This window comes from Ovis canadensis, chromosome 2, assembly GCF_042477335.2.
Source record: "Ovis canadensis isolate MfBH-ARS-UI-01 breed Bighorn chromosome 2, ARS-UI_OviCan_v2, whole genome shotgun sequence".
Lineage (NCBI taxonomy): Eukaryota > Metazoa > Chordata > Mammalia > Artiodactyla > Bovidae > Ovis > Ovis canadensis.
This window is the reverse complement of record NC_091246.1, coordinates 191,592,570-191,617,121: the sequence shown is the minus strand read 5'-3', so window position 1 is coordinate 191,617,121 and position 24,552 is coordinate 191,592,570. Positions and strand designations below refer to the sequence as shown.

Sequence of the window (24,552 nt, the reverse complement as noted above, 5' to 3'; positions counted from 1 at the left end):
AGTACAAAGTGCTCCCTGATTCAGTGACAAGTTCCTGCCTGCAGACAGAGCATCTCAAACCTATAATGTGTGTTAAACACAAATGGTGGGCCCACCCTAGAGCCTCGGACTCAGCAGGTCTGGGCCCAGGCCTGAGACTCTGCATTCCTAGCAGGCTTATGCTGCTGGTCCAGAGGTTTGGGGAACCACTGAATTCGGGGGCAGTGTCCTACTAGAAGGTTATATGAGCTTCCAAGAAGGAATTGTGTGGACACATGCAAGGGACCTGTGGTCATACACATGCTCCCAAGGGAGAAGCCGGGTTCTGGACCGAGGGCCGTAATTAGGCTTCTAACTCTTTCACTCGCTAAGTTGGGGGGCAGGGCCCTAATGATGAATTACTTAACCACTCTGTGCTGCCTCCGTTCCTTCATCTGTAAAATGGGGCTGACACGAGACGCACACCTTATAGGGTTGAGAGGATTAAGTAAGATGAACACGTGAAGTGTTTATAGGCAGAGCTTGTCCAAAGGTCAGAGTTACTTTGAGAAATGGCAGTTGTTAATAGTGAGGTGTTCTTACATCTCTGTCATTGTCCCTAGGTATGTGGGGCCATGGGTGCCTGGATGTTCCCTGGCACAGTGGCACATGTATGCCTGCCTGCACGCTCCCCCAAGGGAGCTCTCAGCCTTTCCCTGGTCTCTGACCAGCAGGGGACCCCTTGCCGGGAGCACTTCATTGTAGGCCTGCCAAGCCCAGGATCTGTGTCACGGAGTCAGCTGGACAGTTTCCAAGAACAGAAAAGCAGCCATTTCAACCCCCTCCTGAAAAGGGATTCAGCTCCCCTGATACTCAGAGGATTCTTAGCTGCCACCAGCTGAGCCACTCTGCAGTGATCCACCAGCTCTAATAGGACACACCTTCCAGAAGTCGCCTGAGCTGTGGGCAAAGGGCTGAAATGGCCCCACCACCCACCAGGGGGATACAAGCCTGCCCATGGCAGGTCCTAGTCAAGCAAGCACCAGCTGCAGGCACTGAGGTAAAATGCAAAGATCCAAACATGTCAAAGGGGACAACCTGAAGGGACTCCCAATGGGCAAACCTGGAACAATTTGAACAACAAAATGAATAGTGATAGCAACAGAGAAGAACTCTTGGAAGAACACAAATATCCACACATTGATTTGATATAAAAAGTGATCAAATGAGTAGAGAAATGGGGGAGAAGAGACAGGTCTTCCTTACAGTGGAATTCTAACCGATAAATGTGGAAAGAATCACAGAAATAGAAAACCACCATTTGGCAAATAATAGTAGTTACTGTTTTTGGCAAGAATCATAAACGGATGTTTGAGTGAGTGGCTGAAAATATTATGAGAAATAGGAATTTACATATTACACAAGAGACAGGGACTGGCTTTAAAGAAGGAAATGGCAACCCACTCCAGTGTTCTTGCCTGGAGAATCCCAGGGACGGTGGAGCCAGGTGGGCTGCCATCTATGGGGTCGCAGAGTCGGACACGACTGAAGTGACTTAGCAGCAGCAGCAGCAGCTTTAAAGTGGAGAAACCCAGCACACCTCATTGTTAGCAAATAATCAAAGTTAGGATTTCCAGGGATGAGAAGTACGGACATCATGAACCCTGGACATGATGTTCTAGGATGGGAGAGCACCACTTCCACGGTGGTATCCCCGCAATGTACCATCTGAATTCATCAGGAGGCAGCACTAGGCAAACACAAATTGAGCACATTCTATACATTAAGTGGCCTTTCCCCTTCAAGTGTCAAGGTCATATGTAAACTGGTGCAGCCACTATGAAGAACAGTAGTGGAGGCTGCTCAAAAAACTGAAAACAGAGTTGACACCTGATCTAGCAATCCAGGGTATGTATGTCCTGGGTACATACCTAGACAAAATTCAAATATAAAAAGATACATGCACTCCTATGTTCGTAGCAGTGCTGTTCACAATAGCCAAGACGTGGAAGTAACCTAAATGGCAAGTGAATGGATAAAGATGTGTTACATATACACAATGGTATATATCTCAGTCATAAAAAAGAATGGGATAATGCCATCTGCAGCAACATGGATGAGCCTAGAGATTATCATACAAAGTGACGAAAGACAGAGAAAGACAAACAGCATGATATTGCTTATATGAAGGATCTAAAATATTACATTTCTATGACACAGACACAGGCTCAGTTATAGAGAACAGAGAGGGAGGATGGAGAGGGAAGGCCTGGAAGTCTGGGATTAGCAGATGCAAACTATTACATACAGATGGACACACGACAAGGTCCTACTGTATAACACAGGGAACTGTATTCAATTGATAAGCCATAATGGAAAAAGAGAAAAAATGTGTCAAGCTCATGAAAGGCAGAAGAGACTGAGCCATGTCCTGGGGTAAAGATGACTAATGAGTTATGACAACTAAACGTAAGGGCTGAATCCTGAACAGAGGAGAAAAGGATATCCACAGGCAACTGATGAAAGTTAGCCAAGATTTATGAGTTAGTTAATAACACTGAACCAGTCTTTGGTTATGTAAGACAGGAATGTCTGAGGAATAGGGTGAGGATATACAGGAAATCTTTGTACATTTTTGCAACTTATTTTTAAATATCCGAGATTATTCCAGAGTACAAAACATCTTTAAAAAGCAAACAGAAGTCCCAGATTTGCTCTGTCCGGAATGAGCAGTGGTGTAGGAGCCACCTGTCCCCTGCTTGGGCATAGAGTTTTGAAAACAGAGAGGGCTCAGCAAGTTTTGACGGACTTTATTCCAGCGGGAGCTGGGAGAGGTGGCAGGGAATGTCTTCAGCAGGTGGGATGTGTGGAGGGGGTTCTCTGCTCAGCAAACATTGATTGTGAACTTATTACACACATGTCAGCCGTCGTCAAGGCAGTAATCAGAGCAAAGCCCAGAGTCTGCTGGAGGCAGTGTAAAAACAGCTCATTCCAGTGTTACAGGGTAGGGGAAATCAGGGGAGGGCCCCCACTCAGGGTGGGCTTCCCAGAGAAGGTGGCTCCTGAGGGGCCATTCCAGGCAGCTGGGCAGCAGGGGCTGAGACCCAGGTACATGGGGGCTGGAACCATAAATGGCAGCTTGGCATGGAATGGGAGATGTCTGGTCAAGAGGCACAGCAGAGATACAGGACATGGGGCAGAGGATTTAGTCTCTTTTCTGGAAGCAAAAGGGACATGGTAGCAAGGGCTCAGGTCTTGGAGTCATTAAAACCAAGAAAAGAGACCTCGGCTATGGGCTCTGAGCTGAGGGTGGGAGTGAAGAGGGACTGAAGCAAGAATAAAGAGAGAGACACAGGGGATGAGCTCCTTCACTGGCAAGGGGTGGGGGGTGGCAGTGGGTGGTGGTGGTCTCAAAGCAGGGAGCAGGAGAGGCCCCAAAGTATAACTTTGAACTTGTCCTTATCAGTAGGGAGACTCTATAATTCACTGTCTGAACTGGGATACTTGAGGGCGTGAAAGGGTGGGGGGTGCTCTGAATGATTATGTTGGAACAACATCTATCCAGAGTCACGGTTTAATATGGGGACTTTGGCCTGCAGAATGTCCCCGCTGTCTAGATGGGGAAGAGTCTCAGGATGCTGATGGACACAAGGGGCCTTCTTGCAACGTTGGAAGCCGTGATGTGGGAGGTGGGTGCACTTCCGTCTCAGGAAACCAGAGGAGAGCTGGGGTTCACACGACAGCCCCCCTTCACACGGGGTCAGTGCTTGCCCAGGTGACACAGGTGGAGAAAGTCCACTGGGGAGCAGAGAGACTAAGGCGGGGCGGCGGGTGGAACTTACCCGTGCACGCCGGGGACAGAGTGAGGCTCGTAATGGTACCGTCCCTCCTGGTGTCGCATGTCAAGCGGGAAGGGGGCGTGGAACGGTGGCAGGAGATGCGGCGGCACTGTGGAGGGGAGAGAGAAACAGGACTTCAGAAACTTTTCCCCTCCCTCGAAAAGCAATTTTCAAAGGGCTTTAAAGCTCGATGAATTTCAGAGCAAGAACGGTCAGGACAGGGGGGCTCCGGGGTGCCCAGCTATCACACACCCACGAAGGGGGATGAATAAATAATCAAAGTCAGCCCGAGAACCCTACATCTTTCACATAAAAGATCCCCAACCGCGCTCTTGACAAAGACAAGCAGCTAAGCGCTCTTTGAACTCAGGGAGATGACAGACTTGGCCGCAAATCAGGGCTGACGGCGCCGACAGGCTTCTGCGCATCCCGGCCTTGGCTGGATGTGGCTCCGGCAGCCCCAGGTCACTGCATCCGGGCTCTCAGTCACCCAGGCGGAGGTGTTTACCTAGAACGGGCTGCGGAGGCAGGACCGCTACCGGCTGCGGCCAGCCTCCGTCAGGCTAATCCCACTGAGCTGCCCGCCCCGTCCCGTTGGCAGCCACAGTGGACACCTCTGTGGGTCTGTTAATTCTCCACCTCTTAATATTAATTATAGACCCCAAGGGCTCCGGCCCCCGGGATGCCAATGCCAACACGTGAGACCCAGCTTCCAGAGTGCGTCAGCCTCCTGTCTGCCCTTGGCCTGCCCTCCACAAATCATCATGATAATTGTAGGATGCTCTTTGCTTATTAAAAAAAGAAAATTCCTGGGTACCCTGGAGGCAAACATAATTATAGGCCTTAAGAAAACAAGGCTCTTTAAAAAGTAGTGAGACTGGGAAAGGGCTAAGATTTCTTAGTCAGCTCTCACTCGGGCTGAGAGCCATGGGCCAAAGAGGATGAGTGTTGAGTCTAAATTACCCAAGAGTTTAAAGAAGTCAGGTGGGTTTGTTTTCCATGTGCACAGGTCAGCTGATTGTCAGACTTGAGGTAATAAAGACACACAAATAATGCTATGGGTTTTGTCCAAGTGGATCCTAGTACTGGAAACACCACGAAATCTTTTCTGATTGTGGTAAAATACAGGTAACAGAAAATTTACCATGTTAACCATCTATAAGCATACAATTGAGTGTGCCTCCACCATGCATCACCAGAATTCTTTCCATCGTCTCGGACTGAAACTTTCTCCCCATAAACACCAGCTCCCCCTCCCCCAGGTAATCACCATTCTCCTCTAGGGACCTCCTATGAGCAGAATCACAGCGTCTCTTATCTTGTGATTGGTTGACTTCACTTTGCATAATGTCCCCAAGGTTCATCCACGGTGGCATGTGCCCAAATTTTCTTTTTTTTAAAAATATATTTTACTAAGGTAGAGTTGACTTGAAATTGTGTTCATTTCTGCTGTACACCAAAGTGACTCAGTTATACATATGTACACTTTTTCATATTCTTTCCCATGAAGGTTTACCACAGGGTATGGAATACAGTTCCCTATACTGTACAGTAGGACCTTGTTGTTTATCCATTCCCTATATACTAGTTTGCACCTGGTCATGTCAAACTCCCAATCTATCCTTCCCCTACTTCTCTCCCCCTCGGCAACCACAAATCTATTCTCTACTTCTATAAGTCTATTTCTGTTTTGTAAATAGGTTCATTTGTATTAATTTTTTTAGATTCTACATACAAATGATATCATCTGGTATTTGTCTTTCTCTAATTCACTTCACTTAGTATAACAGTGTCTAGGTCCATCCATGTTGTTGCAAATGGCATGATTTCATTCTTAGGCTGAGTGGGACAACTTCCTTTTTTGAGGCTGGGGAAATGGCAACCCACTCCAGTGTTCTTGCCTGGAGAATCCCAGGGACGGGGGAGCCTGGTCGGCTGCCGTCTCTGGGGTTGCACAGGGTCGGACACGACTGAAGTGACTTAGCAGCAGCAGCAGCAGTCACTGCATAGATCTACCACCACATCTGGATTATGCTTTCATTTGCTGATGGACACTTGGGGTCATCGCTTATGAATTCTTAAGAAGAGTAAACTTTTCTCCTGACATTTAACCTTAACTTTTCTGTATTCAATTGTGTCTTCCTAATTCTACAGTCCTGACACCCTCCAAGGGGACTGGGGATAAAGAAAGCAAATCCTCTCACCCTGACTGAATCAGTTTGCCAAACCCAGACTCCACAAATCTTGGGCTCATGATGGGAACATGATGCCGGCACCCTGCGCCATCCCTGTGGCTGGGCGCTCCCTTTCAGGGCTGGTGACTGCGGAAACGACCAACCTCTTCTCCCATCACACCCATGTCCTCTGAGGAGGTGAGGTTGGGCATACAGCTGTGACTCTGTAAACAGTGACAGGAGGACCAGACAGCCTCTGGGAGTCAGAAACCCGGAGACCAGCTGCTGCTCACCAACTCCTGGTTTAGGGCAAACTCCGTTACCTCTCTGCATCTCTCTATGTCCAAGCCAAAGACAAGTAACAGTAACCACCGTGTGCTGCCATGAAGATAAAATGCTCCTGCTGAGAGATGCCAGTGCACAGAAAAGCGCCCTGTCTGTTACTATTGATGACGACAATCATCACTAACGTTCGGAGCTCCACAGCCCATAATCAAACCATGTGGTTGTTGTTCAGTTGCCAAGCCACGTCTGCCTCTTTGTGACCCCGTGGACTGCAGTACGCCAGGTTTCTCTGTCCTCCACTATCTCCCGAGGTTTGCACAAGTTCAAGTCTACTGAGTCGGTGATGTTACCTAACCATCTCATCTTCTGCTGTCCCTTCTTTCGCCTTCCATCTTTCCCAGCATTAGGATCTTTGCCAGTGAGACGGCACTTTGTATCAGGTGGTCAAAGTATTGAAGCTTCAGCTTCAGCATCAGCCCTTCCAATGAATATTCAGGGTTGCAATGAATATTCCTCTTCATGGACCACAGTCTTGTCATGGCAAAGGGATTTGTGAAACCCAATGAAGCTATGAGGCATGCATTGTATGACAGGTCACAGCAGAGAGTTCTGACAAAACATGGTCCACTGGAGGAGGGAATGCAAACCGCTCCAGTATTCTTGCCATGAGAGCTCCAAGAACAAAGGCAATCAAACCATGACTACACCATTTACTGACCCTGGGGTGTACGACAAGCCTTCCTCTGCTTACTGCAGAGCCTGGGGAGGGCGGAAGGGCAGAAGGCTGGTGCCGGCCTGCTTACAGCCAGGCAGGCAAAGTGGGCTTCTCTGAACCCCAGGGGAGTCGGCAGAGAAGCAGTGTTTACCTTTCCAAACCTGCAGGAAAGGGCCTTTACGATGTTTTTAAAATTTTCTTAAAACGCAGCCAGGCAGATCAGATAATAGTATTTAATAAAATAAACACGTTTGTCTTTGTCTATTTCTGACTGTTTCCCTGCATATTCAAAAGGCTCCCCAAGACAGCCAGGGTAGGCGTCACTGTGCCCATTTCATAGATAAGGAAACAGAGACCAAGGCCGATTCCAGCTCCAAGTTATTGAGGTGAAAGATGATAGAGCCAGGAGGGGAATCCAAGGCCCGGGAGAGCTGGGCATGGGCTTTTCCCTCTGCCCAATTCCAACGAACACTCGGAGGCAGTCTCTGGGTCCAAGAGTGATCCCGGGGTCTTTCTGTCCCCACCTTGTTGATGTGTCATATTTAACAAATGCTCACAGTCCCGGGCCCTGCTCTCTGCTGCTGCTAAGTCACTTCAGTCGTGTCCGACTCTGTGCGACCCCATAGACGGCAGCCCACCGGGCTCCCCCGTCCCTGGGATTCTCCAGGCAAGAACACTGGAGTGGGTTGCCATTTCCTTCTCCCATGCATGAAAGTGAAAAGTGAAAGTGAAGTCACTCAGCCGTGTCCGACTCCTAGCGACCCCATGGACTTCAGCCTACCAGGCTCCTCCATCCATGGGATTCTCCAGGCAAGAGTACTGGAGTGGGGTGCCATTGCCTTCTCTGCGGGCCCTGCTCTCAGTGCTTTGCAAACATCAGTTCCTGGGTCTTCACTGAACGCCCAGGCTGTATTTGTCCCAGAATTCCTATTCTTTTCACTGACCAACCTCCCAGTACCTTGGGGTGCTCCTTTCCCCTGGATCTTGCACCTGCCAAGGTTGAAGGGGATTCCCTGATGCCAGGAGAGCCCAGACCTTCCCCTCCACTTCACCAGCTAGCAGTGCTCTTCTCAGGATTCATTCAACTTCACCAGGTCTATAGAGCTGTGAAAACTCCAGGAATGAAGTGCTCATGGTAGCTGACCAGGCAAATATGAAACGGAGGTGGCACCAAGGTGACCCAGCTGCACAAAACCAGGCTCCGTGTGTGCGCATGCATGCGTGCACCAGGTGGAGAGGAGGGGCCTGGGGCTTCCCAGCAGAGGCATGAGAGACAGCCACCCACAGGTCTTGCTGCGGCTGGGGCTGCTCCCTCCTTTCTGCCAGGTCCTGGTGTGCAGGCTGTGGAGGTTACCGGGAAAGCAGCTTCCTCGTTCTCAAGTCAGGGCCACCAGGCGAGAACTTCCCCAGCCCTGCTGCCCCCCGGGCAGCTGACACCCATGGAAGTAGCAGGCAGCAGGGGCTCTGGCCACACCTCTGCACCCACAGCCTCACCCCCTTGGGATCCTCAGGACAAGCCTGGGAATGCATGTCAGAAGTTCCTCTAGTAAGGGTGGGGAAGGTGTTGGGTCAGCCAGCTGCTGAGCATGGCAGGCCCCACCAGGGTCAGGAGAGAATGGGCCCAGATGCTCATTCTTAGTGACATCAGCAGCCTCATGCAGCTTTGCTTACAGTGTCTTGCTTAGTTTTACCATCAACCCTATCCTTATCCCCATTTTTCAGGAAAAAACATCAAGGCTCAGAGTGGTGTGTCTCCACTCTAGGAGACCAACTAGTTTGACTGCTGGTTTCACTGAATCTCCCCACTCAGCCCCATGTACTTTCCCGGAGACCTCAGCACAAAGCCAACCATGAGCCATAGGGCCTCTGAGCACACACTTATGATCCAGCAGCTCCCAGGATGGGCAGCAGGCCTCCCATAAGCCAGCAGAGAGCAAGAAGTCCAACCTGGGACCTGCTGTCCGGGCCCCTCTGCCCACCCTTGGAGAACCACCCAGGCCATTCATATCAAGGGGCTACTTCTGGGCAGCCGTCACCATAGCAACAGCCATTCATTCATTCACTCATCCAGCTTGTATCAAGGGTTGGCTCTGTCAAAGCCTGGTTCCAGGTCTGGGAGGTATGCATCACCAAGCCACCTACACTGCTGCCACCACAAAGCTGTAGAGCTTCCTGGGAGAGGAGACAGTCAGAGAGCAAACCAGACACACACTGATGACATAACGCCAGGGGTGGTGAAGCTAAGAAGGAAACTCATCTGGGTAGGGGAACACAAGGGCCTCGGATGACATGAGGGAGGAAGTCAGGGCCTCAGGGAAGAGGGTTGGCCTGGCAAGGGGGATGGCCATTGCAAAGGCCTGGCAGGTGGGTGGCGGGTGGGGAGAAGAGCTTGTTGGTCTCAGCACCTGGCCACCTGGGCTGGAGCAGAGGGATAGAGCTGGGAGAGACAGAAGAGGTCCTATAAGCCTGGATGGGCCCTGGAAAGGACTTGGGGGTTCTTTTCTGGCAGATTTAGATTTCCTGGGGTACTGAGCAGGGAGTCATGTGCTCTGACAAAATCTTTCAGAAGGCCACGTGATACAGCCAGGCCACATGTGGCTGGGCATGCATCGGCCAGGAACCCCAGATTGATTCTGCCACTAGGCAGCCCTGGGACGCTGGGAGCATTAAGTCCCCAGTTCTGGGTCTCATGTTATCCTTCTGCACAGTGGGGATTGATGAACTCCAAGCTCCTTCCTACAGGAACAATCCTGCTGTGTGAAGGGTTACCTGTGCCCCCCAGGGAAGAGCCATGCTCGTCCCAGCTGGTGACTCACCAAGGCTTCAGGAGGGATATGGGTGGGGGAGGGGCGGCTTCAGGGGGATACCGGCGGCGGGAGGGGCGGGGAGGGTGCGTGCTGAGTGCAGGCTCTGCCCCTGCATCTTTCATCTTTATGGTCCTCTGTGTACAACTCACTGACCTAGTGGCCCTGCTGAATCCCCTCAGCCCTCAGTCCTGGGTCCTGGCACCTGAGCCCACCTATACATTTGCCTCTGGGATCAGCTTTGCTGTGCACATAAACTGAGGATAAAGCTTGACCCTGGCTCATCTGAGGACTCAGGAACCTCATAGACCAGCATGGACCACTGCTGGCCCCATGCCCCTGATGGAAACATTCAGACGGGAATGCTGTGCCCAGGGCCCCTCTGTCAGGCAGAGGAGGAGGGAGCCCCACTTTGGACCTTCTGCGAGAAAGCACGCCATCCAGAGGCCGTCAGCAGCATCCAAGGGACTTATGAAAGCGCAAAGAACAAGGCAGTCTTCCAGAAACATATTGAATGGGACCCATCCACACATTGTTTTCATTGTGAGCTCTTTTTTTAAGCTAAAAAAAAAAATTCAAACTAAATCATGTCCTTCTGGCATGAGCAGGGAACACACACACACACATACACACACCATATGCCATTTCAAAGAAATGGCTCTCTTTTCAAGTTTCTGAGGAAGAAACTCTTAAGATGGAAAATTTCTATGGATTGCCCTGCCCCCTCTGAAAAAAAAATGCACATTTGTTTTTGATCCTACATAGAAAGAGCAACAGTTTGAGAAACCGATGATGGTGGCGTGATGATTTTTTTTTAAACCCCAGCAATTTTTTTTTGCACTAAGATTTAAACACTAACTGCTCCTTGGCTGGTGGTCCCAGGGGTGAGGGCACGTTTGTGTCAGCAGTGTCCTTGGTATAAAGATCTGGCTTTGTGAGTGAGCAGGGCCCGGAAAGGGCCAAGGAGACCTTCCCCTGGAAGCCCAGCTCCAGTTAATGCCCGTTACTAATGACTCTGGTGGGTTACTGCCTAAGAGGATGGGACGGTGGGGGTGGGGTGTCAGCAGAGGATTCAGACAAAGAATCAGGAAAACGGTCATGGAAACATGACCAGGCAGCCAGGTCAGCAGCTGGAGGAATTCTCCCTGGATGAAGTCATGTGTTGCTACAATGGGGAGGCGCTGCCCCGAGGATTGGGCTCAGAGACATAGTAGGAGGGGCCATCCAGGGGGAAGCAGCCATCTCCCAGGAGAGACCAGGCGTGCTGGGGACACCCCAGCTCTCTAGGCAGTCTAATTCCTAGAGATCAGCATGCTGTCCAGTTACATGGTCATTCCCATCAAGACTGCAGCAAGGAATGAGCTCAGATCACATGGGCTCGAGGCCTGGGACCAGGGAAGAAAGGGGCTTCTGCGAGAAGAGCTGTCTAGCCCTGGCACTTACTGAGGAAGGGTGCAGACAGCAGCCTCTGGAAGGAGGTTTCGTCCTGGCCTGACACAGGGCTGAGTTACAATGAGGCACAAACACATCTCAGCTCGGCCTGTGGGACTGGGCAGGAGGGACATGATCTCAGAGTGGCCAGGACAGGGCTTGATCCCATCCCTCTCAGGAGGCTGACCATGCTCTAGGGTGACTGTGCAGAAGGCCAGTGCTGGGGCCGTGTCAGGGGGACTCTGTTGGGATCCAGCAGTCTCTAAGAAGCTGAGATGGAGGCATGGCTCTGGAGACCAGGAAAGGGGGCCCCACTATTTCTGCCTGGGATTCCCCATTCATGACCAATAGATCATGTTTCTTTCCTTTATAATTCCTTGCATCTTAAAAAACATCCAGGGCAATTATTTCACTCTTCTTAAAAGTAAACAAATCATGGGAAAGTCATAAATTCACACTAATGTGAAAATTCACAGATGACTTACCAGGTCACTTCCCCATCATGGAAGGAGCCAGGCAGCAAGTGACACCTGCATCTTTGGAGAAGGAAGGGGCTAGTGTGGAGGAGAAAAAAATGGCAGATGAGGAGGCTTGAAGCCAAGCATAGTGAACTCGACAGCTCAGCTGACGTCTGCCTCATCCCTGAGTCGTGCACCAGTCAAATCAGAGTCCTAAGGGGTAACCTGTTCCTGTGGTCTGAGGAGCTCAGGGTAGGAACAGGAATCATATGGGCCCCAGACAGAGCTTGGTGTGAACCCCAGTTTTGTCATTTGCTAGCAAGTGACATCTTTTAAGATTTTAAATAGCTCAGCTGGAATTCCATCGCCTCCACAAGCTTTGTTCATAGTGATGTTTCTTAAGATCCCCTTGAGTTCACACTCCGTAATGGCTGACTCTAGGTGAGTGACCACACCCCTGTAGTTATCAGGGTCATTAAGACAATTTTTGCACAACAGCATTGTTAATCGGCTATACCACAATACAAAACAAAAAGTTTAAAGTTAAAAAAAAACCCGTCAAGCTAGGCTTCACCTGTACTTCCTGAGAAACTCCAGATGTATAAGCTGAATTTAGAAAAGGCAGATAAACCAGAGATCAAATTGCCAACATTTGTTGGATCGTGGAAAAAGCGAAGGAATTCCAGAAAAACATCTATTTCTGCTTTATTGACCACATGAAAGCCTTTGACTGTATGGATCACAACAAACTGTGGAAAATTATTAAAGAGATGGGAATACCAGACCACCTTACCAGTCCGAAGAAACCTGTGTATGTGGCTCAAGAAGCAACAGATAGAACCTTATGTGGAACAACTGACTGGCTCAAAATTGGGAAAGGAGTACAACAGGCTGTATATCGTCACCCTGTTTATTTAACTTAAATGCAGAGTACATCATGCCAAATGCCAGGCTGGATGAAGCACAAGATGGAATCAAGACTGCTGGGAGAAATATCAGCTAGTTTAGTTATGCAGATGATACCATGCTAACGGCAGAAAGTAAAGAGGAACTAAAGAGGCTCTTGATGAGGGTGAAAGAGGAGAGGCAAAAAGCTGCCTTAAAACTCAACATTCAAAAAACTACAATCATGGTATCCAGTCCCATCACTTCATGGCAAATAGAGGGGAAAAAAGTGACAGTTTATTTTCTTGGGCTCCAAAATCACTGTGGACAGTGACTGCAGCCAGGAAATTAAAAGATGCTTGCTCCTTGGAAGGAAGGCTATAACAAAGCTAGATAGCATATTAAAAAGCAGAGACATTACTTGGCCGACAAAAGTAATCAAAGCTATGGTTTTTCCAGTAGTCATATCTGGATATGAGAGTTGGACCATAAAGAAAGCTGAGCGCCAAAGACTTGATACTTTCAAACTGTGGTGCTGGAGAAGACTCTTGAGAGTCTCCTGGACAACAAGGAGATTAAACCACTTAATCCTAAAGGAAATCAAGCCTGACTATTCATTGGAGGGAGCAATGCTGAAGCTCCAATACTTTGGCCACCTGCCTCGAAGAGTTGACTCATTGGGAAAGACCCTGATGCCGGGAAAGATTAAAGGCATAAGGAGAAGGGGACAACAGAGGATGAGATGGTTAGATAGTACCACCAACTGTTTTTCAATGCTTTTTTGAAATGAATTTGAGCAAACCATTGGAGACAGCGGAAGACAGGAGTCTGTCATGCTGCAGTCCAAGGGGTCGCAAAGAATCAGACACGACTTAGTGACTGAACAACAAGTGACAAGGGCTGTGAGCTTTAGTCTTCATCTGTAAAACGTGATGGCACACACCCAGCTTGTGTAGCCAATGACCACATGCATCTGCACAGAGCAGGAACTCAGTAACTGGCAGCCCCCTCCCCGCTCACGTGCATCTCAGGAGAGGTGAACCAGAGTCATGTGGGGACCTTTTCTCCAATTTATGGCATACGGGACCCCAAGATGCATCTCACTGATCTCAGATGTACCACCTACCACCGAATGTGCCCTCATCAGGAACTGCTGCTTTACACAGTGGGGACAGGTGGAAATGATGGGTCATGGGCTTTAGGGCACTGTGGGAAGATAAAATCTATGATTTTAATCCTGCTGAAGTCACCCCCATTCCCACACAACTCACTGCAGGAAGCTAAGGCTGGCTGTTCCAACTCTAGCGGTCCCCACTGTTCCTGCCCTAGAATCTGTGATGTGTCTCCCAAGACAAAACAAATACAGGAGGGGATCTGCAGGTGGCCTGAGACTTCCAATAAACATCATTGTGAATTCTGTTCAAATGGCGGCTTTTGATGAAAGTGTTGTACCCATCCCTTCCTCGATTTCCTGGTGGCTCAGAAGGTAAAGAGTCTGCCTGCAATCCAGGAGACCCAGGTTCGATCCTTGGGTCAGGAAGATCCTCTGGAGAAGGAAACGGCAACCCACTCCAGTATTCTTGTCTGGAAAACCCCATGGATGAAGCAGCCTAGTGGGCTACAGTCCATGGGGTTGCAAAAGAGTCGGACATGACTGAGCCGTCCCGTGTGTTGGAGGGCAGCAGCTCAGAGGATGGATGCCTTTTATGATCCAACTTCCTGACATCAAACCCTGCTCTCCCTTCCAGGAAGCAAGGAGGGATCGATGAACAAATGAATCTTTGGGGAGGACTCTCAAAAGAGAAGAAAATCACTATTCTCCATTTCACCTCGAATGCCCAACTTGATCAATTAAACTGTTTAACTCTTCAGGGAACGAGAACGTGAGGACACTTGGCAAAAGGAAAAGGACTGATAGGGATGGGATGGCCATTGGTGCCTTTATATTTTGTGCCCCAATGAACCCAGAAGGTGCACCAGCCCTCAAGAGGCTGCTGGACACCGGCTGGTGGCCTGAGCACCTAAGTTCGACATTTCAGCCATTGAAGCTGGGCTTGTCTCGAATCCCACAACCCCTCCCATCTCTGTGGAGACCCCAGACCCACGCCTTTCCAGAAGATACCAGGAATGAAGGTGCCAGTTGCAAAAAAGACACGGGATGCCCCCTTCCTCAGCATGCAGGTCTGACCTAGGGACATGATGCAGTTCAGACACGTGACCCCTCTAGCATTGCCTTGACCTGCACAGGCTGCAGGCCCCACGAGGTCCAGCTCCTTAACTGTCTGGGGATCACAGCATGGAGCTCTCAACTCTGGCCCATCACAGCCTGAAGAATGGAAGTCACATTGACAGCCCACCTAAAGCTTCCCTATTCTGTCCAAATAGGGAAGTCCTGTTCGAGGGTCTGGAGGCCCAGAGAGTGAGGAGCAGTATTCCTGCCCACAGGTCATGCACTGGGCACCTCAGCGGAGGCTGTCCGCAAAGCTGGAGACTCTGACCCTGTGGGATTCAATGGGGTCCATGGGCATAGCTGCCAGAACGCCTCAGAGTCGAGGAAGCGAGATTTCCGTGGGACCCAGAGCAGCCAGGACCCTGGAGAAGGTGGTCTTGGAGCTGGGTCCTCAAGGAACCAGGAGTGGGAGAGCTGGACAGAAGTTAGAGGATGATAGGTCCTTCGGGCTGGGAGGCAGCGGGGACAGAGTCCAGAGGACTTGCTTGCATCCTGGCACAGAGCTGTGTGCATGTGGGTGCTGGTCCAAACCACGTGGCCCCTCCGGTATATCCAGGCTGAGGAAAGCCTGGGGCCTGCTCAGGGATTCACAATGCAACACCTACTAGGTGCTCACATCAGTGCTTCTCAGACCCAAGAATTACCTGCAGGCTTTTTAAAAACCCTGGCTGGGCCTCTTCCCTGGAGTCTCGGCTTCCATGGGCCTGGGTAGGCCTGAGACCCTGCATTTACAAAAAGTGCCCAGGTGGTACTGACCAAGCTTGCCAAGGACCACACTCAGAAAACAATTGCCTGGATCACCCTTTTTCCTGCTGTTTCCCAGAGTTCCCTCTGGCACCAGTAAGTGCCAGTAAGATTACTTCTCATATTTCTACCTACTATGCATTCTTCTGGCAGGAGAACATTCGCAGCTGGAGAAACTCCATGATTGAGGAGAGACCGCCCTGGCTGTGTCATTTGAATCCAGGGGACCACCAAGCTGTCCCATTTACCAGGGGTCCTGAACACAGACTTCAAATGGCCAGAGGATCATGAGGAATGCGGCCCAGAGTCTGTGCTCTTCCAAGTACAAGAACAAAGACGCAAGCGGGGCTGGAGAAACCACGCGGATGGCCCTTGTGCACACCTCCCTGTGCTGGGGTGGGTTCAGTCCACTTTCAAACCTGGACAGTTTCAAAGGCTAACTCTTCAGACACAAGGACTCAGATGGCCAAGGCCTCTCCCAGCAGGAACCAAGTAATGGGTTGAAGTACCAGGGCTGGGAAGAAGCCCTTGCCAGCACAGCCAGGAAAGCCTCCTTCTCAGTGGCCTGACCTGATGCAAATAGCACTGTGACTCCCAATAATAACCGGGGGGACAGGCTGCTTCCAGAGCCCCTCCCCATGGCTGGGCACTGCCCCACAGGAAGCACTTAATAAGATCAATAATATCCTGACTGGCACTCCAGAGCATGCAATTAAAAAGCGTTTTTGTCTCATTCAAGGGGGAAAATAGAGGGGGAAAATGAAAATCAGACAGGAAATTCCAGCACTACAAGTTGGCGTGTGCCTGGGGGCTGAGGCCCAGGCCACTGGCACAGTCAGACCTGCCCCCACACAGGGCCTGGCAAGACGAGGGCCGTGGCTGGGCCCACCTCACCACCACACCCTGGCCTTTCCAAGAAGGCTTTGCTAGACAAAATAAGACAAAATAGCTGGGCTGGGGCCAGTATAAGCCACTCCATGAGGGCAGTGCCCTGATGCTGGTCTGAGGGTAGGTGGGCAGGCAGGCAGGCAGAGAGGAGTATGAGGTCCACAGCTGGAACAGACACCAACAGGGAGTGGCCAGATGCGAGTCCAGATGGGAGTGCCACTTGGCCCCCCTGCATGGGCACCTGGGCAGTCCGGGGGCCTGCTCCTCTCCTCCACAGACTGAATATTTACGTTGTCCCCAAATTCTTATGTGGAAGTCCTAACACCTGAGATGATGGTATTTGGAGGTGGGCCTTTGGAGAAGTGATGAGGTGATGGGGGTGGAGCCTGCATGATGGGATTAGTGCTCTTATAAGAGAGACCCAGGGAGCCCCTTGTCCCCTTCCAAATATAAGGACACAGTGGGAACAGGCAGTTTATAAATCAGGCACTAGGATGTCACCAGACGCTGAATCTGCTGGTGTCTTGATCTCTGACTTCCCAGGCTCCAGAACTGTGAGCAGTTAATGTTGCTGTTTGAGCTCTCCATCCATCTCTGGTGTTCTTGTTACACAGCTTGCGCTGATTGAGACACCTACAGAGGGTGGTGGGAAGATGAGTCCACGGGAGGCAGATGGGACCTGGGCCAGAGGCCTCAGGATCGTGGTGAACAGCACTGAGGCTGCAGCTGACGTGCTGACACAGCCCATCCCCACCACTGATGCACTTAACCTTCCCATGCCCTGGTTTTCTCATTTGTAAAGTGGGGGTGGTGTTAGGACCCAGGTCAGAGGCGGATGTGAAGCAGAGATCAGCTAACATGTCAGAGTCTATGCCAGCTGGGCACACAGTGGGGCCCCAGTAGTGCCAGCCTAGTCATCTCCATTGACCTCCTGCCCCTGAAGTGAGGATTGGGAGACTAGCGAGGAGCTCCAGGGAGGTCCTGGGGAAATCCCTGCTGTCTTAGGAAAGCGATAAGTGGCCTGCCGATCAGGGTAGACCAGCGGAGTCCCACGTTACAGATTCTTAGGACCAAAAGAAACCTGGGAGGTCAAGCCTGATTAATTTTGAAAATTGTCTTGGCCACAGAATCTCTCCCATAGAAAACTGTATGCAGGACCGCAAAATCTACAATAGACTTGAGGCCCAGGGGACTGTGGCTCTAAAGGTGCCCCCTGCAGCCCTCTGAGGGGCCTTGCCGAAAGCACAAACTCAGCTCAGGGGCCTGGAGAAGAGCCTGACCTCTTCCCGTCCTCCTTCCAGAGGCTCCAGAGGCTGAGCTGGGTGGGGTGGCCTGGGATGGATGCACACACCCCAGTGTGGGCCCTGCACCGCACAGGTTTACCTGCTCAGACATGGCCTTGACTCACCTGCCAGCTTGCACGAGCAGCCCCACTAGCCAGCAGCTTCACTGCTGTCCTGTCGCTGACCCCAAAGCCCACTTGTCACAGGGGCATTGAGGCCCTTCAGGAGGACGCCTGTGCCACTCCTCTGCCTGTCCCCCTGGGTCCCGAAAGTGTCGCCTGTCACTCTGCTCCCCTCACCAGCATCTGGCCTTTCTTGCAGAGATCCAGCAAAAGGTGCACCCCTGTCTGTGCTACGGACCTGCCTCCCACCTCCCGAGAGCACCAAGAAGGCTTTGGGTCTCAAGGAGGCCACAGCATCCTGTTCCCACCACGCACCGGTGATTGCTTCCCCAGGCTGGCAAAGACCCCCAACTCCACAGCATGTTCCAAGGCAGAGCCCACCAAAGCCAGTCAGTGAGATTCCAAACCAGGCAGCGGAATCTGCTATGAGAACAGCCACCAAGCACTTCCAACCTCCACGGGCGGCACATACTCATTTTCCTGCCATGGACGGCTCATCACAAATGCTTTCCATTCCTTCACTGAAGCAGGACTCTTAAGGATCCCTTCTGGGAGGCTCTTGTCAGTGCAGCACAGATGACTATATGCTACTCAAAGATGCCTTTTTTCCTTTAATCGTCCTCAAATGAATCTCCTCCAGTGTTCCTCCCGTCAAGGACAGCCTGGCCTCACAAACATGTGATGCAGGCCACATATATTACTTTAAATTTTCTAGTAGCCGCATTAAAAAAAAAAAAACAAACTAAAAAGAAACAGGTACTAATTTTCATATACAATTTCCTTGACCCAGTATATCAAAAATATTGTCCTTTCAACACACAAATAATTAAGCTACTGTTTTATCTTGGGGCTTCCCTGATAGTTCAGTTGGTAAAGAATCCACCTGCAATGCAGGAGACCCCGGTTAGATTCCCCGGTTAGATTCTTCCTGACCCACTGGAGAAGGGATAGGGTACCTACTCCAGTATTCTTGCAGGTTAAGAATCTGCCTGCAATGAGGGAGACCTAGGTGTAATCCCTGAGTGGGAAAGATCCCCTGGAGAAGGGAAAGGCTACCCACTCTAGTATTCTGGCCTGGAGAATTCCATCGACTATATAGTCCATGGGGTTGCAAAGAGTAGGACATAACTGTGTGACTTTCATTTTTGTTTGTACTAAGTCTTCCAAGTCAGTTATGCAGTTTCATTGACAGCACATCTCAGTTTGAATCGGCTCCATGTGAAGTGCAGGACAGTCAACATCGCTTACAGCTGCCTTACCGCACAACTTAGGCTTAACCAGTTATCATTATCGGACTTTGCTTTTGAATTCTAGTCTAGTTGGATCAAAGTTTCATTGATATATAAATAATGGTGACAAACATTCTCCCCAAACCTCAGTCCTTTGCTTCTGAATCTAAACTCCCGGCCAACTTCTATTTGGCCCTTAAATTGGCCAATTAACAAGCAGTTAACCGTTCTTCCTTCCATTTCTCCCTTGTTTGCATCTGTTTAAGTCACAAGCGTGCCCAGGTTCATTCCTTCCACATCCTTCTTTGTTTATTGTTTTTTAATCTATTGACTTTATTCAGTAAAAATTCTTTATTGAAGTGCAGATGACTTGAAATATTTCATTAGTTTCAGGTATACAGCATAGGGATTCAGTGTTTTTTTCCCAATTATACTTCTTTAAATGTTATTACAAGATCATGGCTACAACCATACAACATGCATATATGTGGGCTTCCCAGTGGTGCTAGTGGAAAAGAGCCCACCTGCCAGTACAGGAGACATAGAGACATGGCTTCGATCTCTGGGTCGGGAAGATCCCCCTGGAGAAGGAAATGGCAACCCACTCCAGTATTCTTGTCTGGAGAATCCCATGGACAGAGGAGCCTGGTGGGCTGCAGTCCACAGGGTTGCAAAGAGTTGGACACGACCAACACAATGATGTTACCATGAGAAATTAAGTAGAGTTCCCTGTGCTGTACAGTAGACTGTGGGTGGTTATCTGTTTCATACACAGTCATGTGTATATGTTCATCACAAAACTTCTTCTATACCCTTAGCCCACGAGGGTGGTACAGACTAAGGCCTCAGAGCCTCCCCGAATTCTGCCCTGGGCTGCTGCCCACTGTCTTCTCCATTGGCTTGGGCAGGCATCCCCAACAAGGCAGAGTTGGCATCTGAACTCCCGAGACCCTGCGGAAAATAAGAGGGTCCCCAAAGTACACACAGGGAGTGGTGAGGGAAGGGCTGTGGACAAACGCAAGCTGAGTCCTTCAACACTCCTGGAAGCCCGGCTCCCTGGGCAGCACTGGCTCCACGTGATTCTGGACCCAACTGTCTGACTGACAGTCCCAGCATATGCCATGTCCACCCCACACACCAGCCCACAACATCCCACTGCCACATCCAGGGACATGGGATGTCCACCTTGTAGGACTGGAGACCCATCCACAGAATGCCCAGGAGACCTCATTTCCCCAGTATTGCTGCTGGATAAACAGACACAGAAAACATGGCCTCAAGACTCAACCTGCTGGCTCTGAACAGGGCCCAGAACCTTGTTTTCTAGAGTTAAAGTTTATAACAGGGGCCAAAGATGGCGGAGGGCGGGATGCAAAAAAGAAAAAAAAGAAAAGAAAAGAAAAGAAAAAAACCTCCAAAGGGTCCCTGGACATCAAAAAGACCTCTTGCAAAACAATGTTTTGATGAGCTAAGTTTATAAATTAAAAGCAGATAGTGTGCACTTTCTTTAAAATAAAGAGTGTTTAACATCTAGGAGTGAACTCTCTCACACAATGTATCTGGAGGCTGAAGAAACCAGAGCTGCCCTCTCTACAAACCCCAGAGCATCCTAGCCCTTCACCCCATTCAAGGGCTGTGGGCAATGGCCCTGCTCTGTGAGTCCAGCTTCACCCCAGCCAAGGGGACCCAGAGGAGGGCTCCCATTGCTTGGCAGGCGGCCCTCAAGTCCTGCTATCACCGGCAGAATGGAGTCCCAGAGCCTGGCCAGGCCCTTGGACTCTCCTGATCCTGTCCCCAGGTCTTCCCTCCAGGATCAGTCAGACACCTTGCAGACCCCAGAAAGCTCCCAGCTTGCTACTCCCACACATTCTGCTACTCCCCACCAAGCCCATCTCCTACTTATCACACCATCTCATACTGCCTTAAACAACTCCAGACTGAGGCAGGCTGGGATCTGGGACCCTTTGCTGCAGTGCTTGCATCTGAACACACGTCTCCTAGAGCAACAAAATACAAAGAAACGCTAAGGGATTAAAAAACAAAACCAAACCAAAAAAACTGCCTGCATGCGCAGTTGGGTCAAATCATGGACAAGATACAAAGAGACCAAAAAAGCCAACTGTCTCTTCTGAGGAGCCAGGAGCAAAAGCAGGGTACCAGGCATGTCCCCTGGACTCAACAACACTTAAGAGGTGGGCAAACCACCTAAGCCTCCCCTCCAGCCCAACCGCTGGACACACCCCTACCCTCACCCCACATAAGAAACCAGCTCACCCCACCATGTGGAGTAAGTGAAGGAACCTGCTTCCTGTTCTTGATACCCCAATAAAGCCTTGCCTGAATTTCTTATCTGGCCTCTAGTCAATTTCTACTGATTAAGGAAGGCTGGGAACCCTGGCTGGTATCAAGATCACGAGTGCCTTCTGTGACGTTTCCTGAAGCTGTCTCCTGCTCCCTCCCCAAATCAAGCAGAAGATACAGCCTCTGGGCCAATTCCTCCAAGCCGGAGTCCAGCACCTGGCATGGAGGGAGGGAATAAATAAATGAGGGGATGAGTGAGTGAGGGAATCTGTTCACGGCTAGAACAGAGGCTTGGGGATAACAAGGGGGCCAATAGCTGCCAATGTTCTGCATGGATTAGGACCTGGGAGAGAAAGTCCTGCAGCACAGATCTGCAGCGGGCAGAGCAGAGTTAGAGCGGGGAGAGCAGGCAGAGTGGACAGGACAGCAGCAGCAGGCAGGAGAGCACCAGACAGAGCAGTTGCAGGGGACATGGTACTGACAGCATTGCATGCTAAGTCACTTCAGTCGTGTCCAGCTCTTTGTGACCCCATGGACTTTAGACCTCCAGACTCCTCTGTCCATGGGGTTCTCCAGGCAAGAATACTAGAGTGGGCTGTCATTTCCTCCTCCAGGGGACCTTCCCGACGCAGGGATCGAGCCTGCATCTCTTGCCTCTCCTGCACTGGCAGGTGGGTTCTTTACCACTAGCGCCACCTGGGAAGCCAGCAGAACGTTGTTACTGTTCAGTCGCTAAGTCTTGTCCAACTCTTTGCAACCCCAGTGGACTCCTGCAACCTCAGGCTCCCCTGTCCTTTGCTATCTCCTGGAGTTTGCTCAAATTCATGTCCATTGAGTCGTAGTCACAGGTAAAGCAGGACAGAGTCCTCAACTCATCAGCTGGTACCCTCCTCAGAGACTGAAATTAGAGGTTGTTCTAACAGCAAAATCACCAGGTTTCCTATGTACTGGAGGCTTCTTGAGTGTGTGACATCTGTTAACTGATTTAATCCTCATAGCATTTGAGGAAGGATGTATTCTCATTAGCAGCAGCAGGCAGCATCATCATGTCCATTTTATAGATGAGAAAACCGAGGCACAGAGAGATACAGGAGTCCAGCCAGGGTCAGTCACACAGTGACACAACCATCCACAGAAATTCCAGCCACATTCTTACAGGCAGAACATGGTAGTAAGAGCTCTTTTAGGATCATGAAGATAAAATGTGAGCCAAGGAGGAGGTCTAGGGTCCTACTCTGTGGGTCCAGCTTCACCCCCAGCCAACGGGACCTGGAGCAGGGCTTCAGTGTGACCAGAGCCACAGGTATATGACGGAGGGGGCGAGGCACAGGTGAGCTAGGAAAGCAAAGTGGCAGAGCTGACCATCTCCAGCAGTCACAGGGCTGAACTAGCTCTTTGCACTTGGTCTGTGGCCTTTCTAAAAATGAATTGAACCCCTCCTCCCAAAACGGAAGGAGCTTTTCTTGCGGCAGCTTCTAAGCACTACCCAGGGATCTAGCGAAGTTCAGGAGGCAAGTCTGGGGGGACCCACAAAAGGGGGTCTGTTTTCTCCAGCTGTGTTCCTGGGGCCTGCTAATCACCCCCATGGATCATCCTGCCAGGCTTGGAAATGTGCCGACTAGTGTTAAAAACGCACCCCTCTGCCCTGCCGTGGCTTGGTGCCCCCACAGCACAAGCGAGGTGCCCACTGAAAGCATGCTGTGTGCATAATTAGAGCAGCAAGGAGGCAAAGGGCCCAGCCCTGGTCCCCAGGAGTGACTGTGGTTCAGAAAAAACACCCACCTGGTTCTGTGCTGATTAATCATGGCCCCCCTATGAGCCCTACGTAACAGAGGAGTTTGTCAAGATTAAGTAATTGCCTTAAACAAAGAGCGTATTATCTTTAAGGCCCCGCTGATGATTGACTGATGCTGGGAGATGGGGTGATGGATGTCTGTGACTCCTACCATCTGGATAGATGACAAACAGCCTATAATTAGGAGGGGACCCCCCCCCCCCGCATACCTGTCAAGGGATGGTGTGCCTGAGGGCTCTGCCACTACCCCTGCCTCAGGCCTGGGGGCCACAGGGAAACCCAGTGCAGCAAAGGTCCCACTGGCAGGGTTGGACCAGATGCCCCAGGGGAGCATCAAGGTCAGAACAAGATGGCTGGAAGGAAGAAACCACAGTCTGGGGAGACTGCAGGTGTCATCAGTGGCCCTGAGGGCACCCAGAGGGAAATGAGACAGCCATGCCCATGCCCAGCACGTGCACCTGGACAAGCTGTGGCTATGCCTATAGTCTGACCTGTTCTCCTGAGCGCTGCTGTCCACGGGGATGAAGGCCCACTGGGAGCCTGGGAGAAGGGAACGAGGACCCACTGGTGGCGTGGGACAATCCTGGATGCAAAGGAGGAGTGAATAAGGGGGCACAACCAGCAGCTGTCCTGCCATGAAGGACGTGTGTGTTTTCATTCCTCTGAGTATCGGCTTCCCAGGTTTGGAGCCATGCAACCGACATTCCTTCTCCTGGGCCCCGGAATATTTCACTCTCTCCCTCCAGAGGGCACTTTGGAAGAGTTCTCAGAAGTGGACAGAACCACATGCAGTGGGGATACAACTGACAGGGCACAGCTGGCCAGAGGCGGTGACCACCAGCAGGGCAGCTGGGAGGGCAGGTGGGGCTTAAAGTTGGGAGGAAGCAACAGGGCCACCTTTGGGCAGAGACCAGGGGGCCCAGCCAGGCTGAAGCACCAGGTGGGCTTCCTGAGTCTGGAAGGCACCCCCAGGTGATCTCCTTGTGGGACCCTCATCACCAGTTGGCCAAAATGTGTTTATTTCCAACAAGGAATGACAGTGAGCACGCGGCAATCCTGGGGTTCACAGTACCACAGGGGACTGGAACCAGGGGACCCTCCGTCACAGCCACGCTGCTGGGGGTAAGATCATCAGCACAAGCCTTGGGTGACACTGCAGCCTTTTCTCCCCACTGGTCAGAGACGCCCTTTCAGGGCACAGGAGGAGGGGGGCGTGGCACTCAGCTGGACCCCAAAACCTGCTTCTCAATTTTACAGACAGTCAGACCACTGCCCATAAGCCATGCGGTGAAGTGAAGTGTTCTACCTGGCAGCTGATTCCCCTTCCTTTCCAAGCAAAGCAAGATTCCCAAACCAAAACCCCCACCATGAATCTGCCTCTGGACTGGAACAGCAGCAGCCTGAGCCAGGA

General features: G+C 50.8%; 1 protein-coding gene across 2 annotated transcripts in view; it reads right to left on the bottom strand.

Moving 5' to 3' along the window:
- The window catches only part of GLI2 (GLI family zinc finger 2), a 261,304-nt gene that overhangs the window by 61,144 nt on the left and 175,608 nt on the right, over positions 1-24,552 (bottom strand). For both annotated transcript variants that reach the window (XM_069574446.1, XM_069574447.1), the window contains one exon: positions 3,801-3,906. In XM_069574446.1, the coding sequence (XP_069430547.1) occupies positions 3,801-3,906 (106 nt within the window). The remainder of the gene's footprint in view (positions 1-3,800; positions 3,907-24,552) is intronic.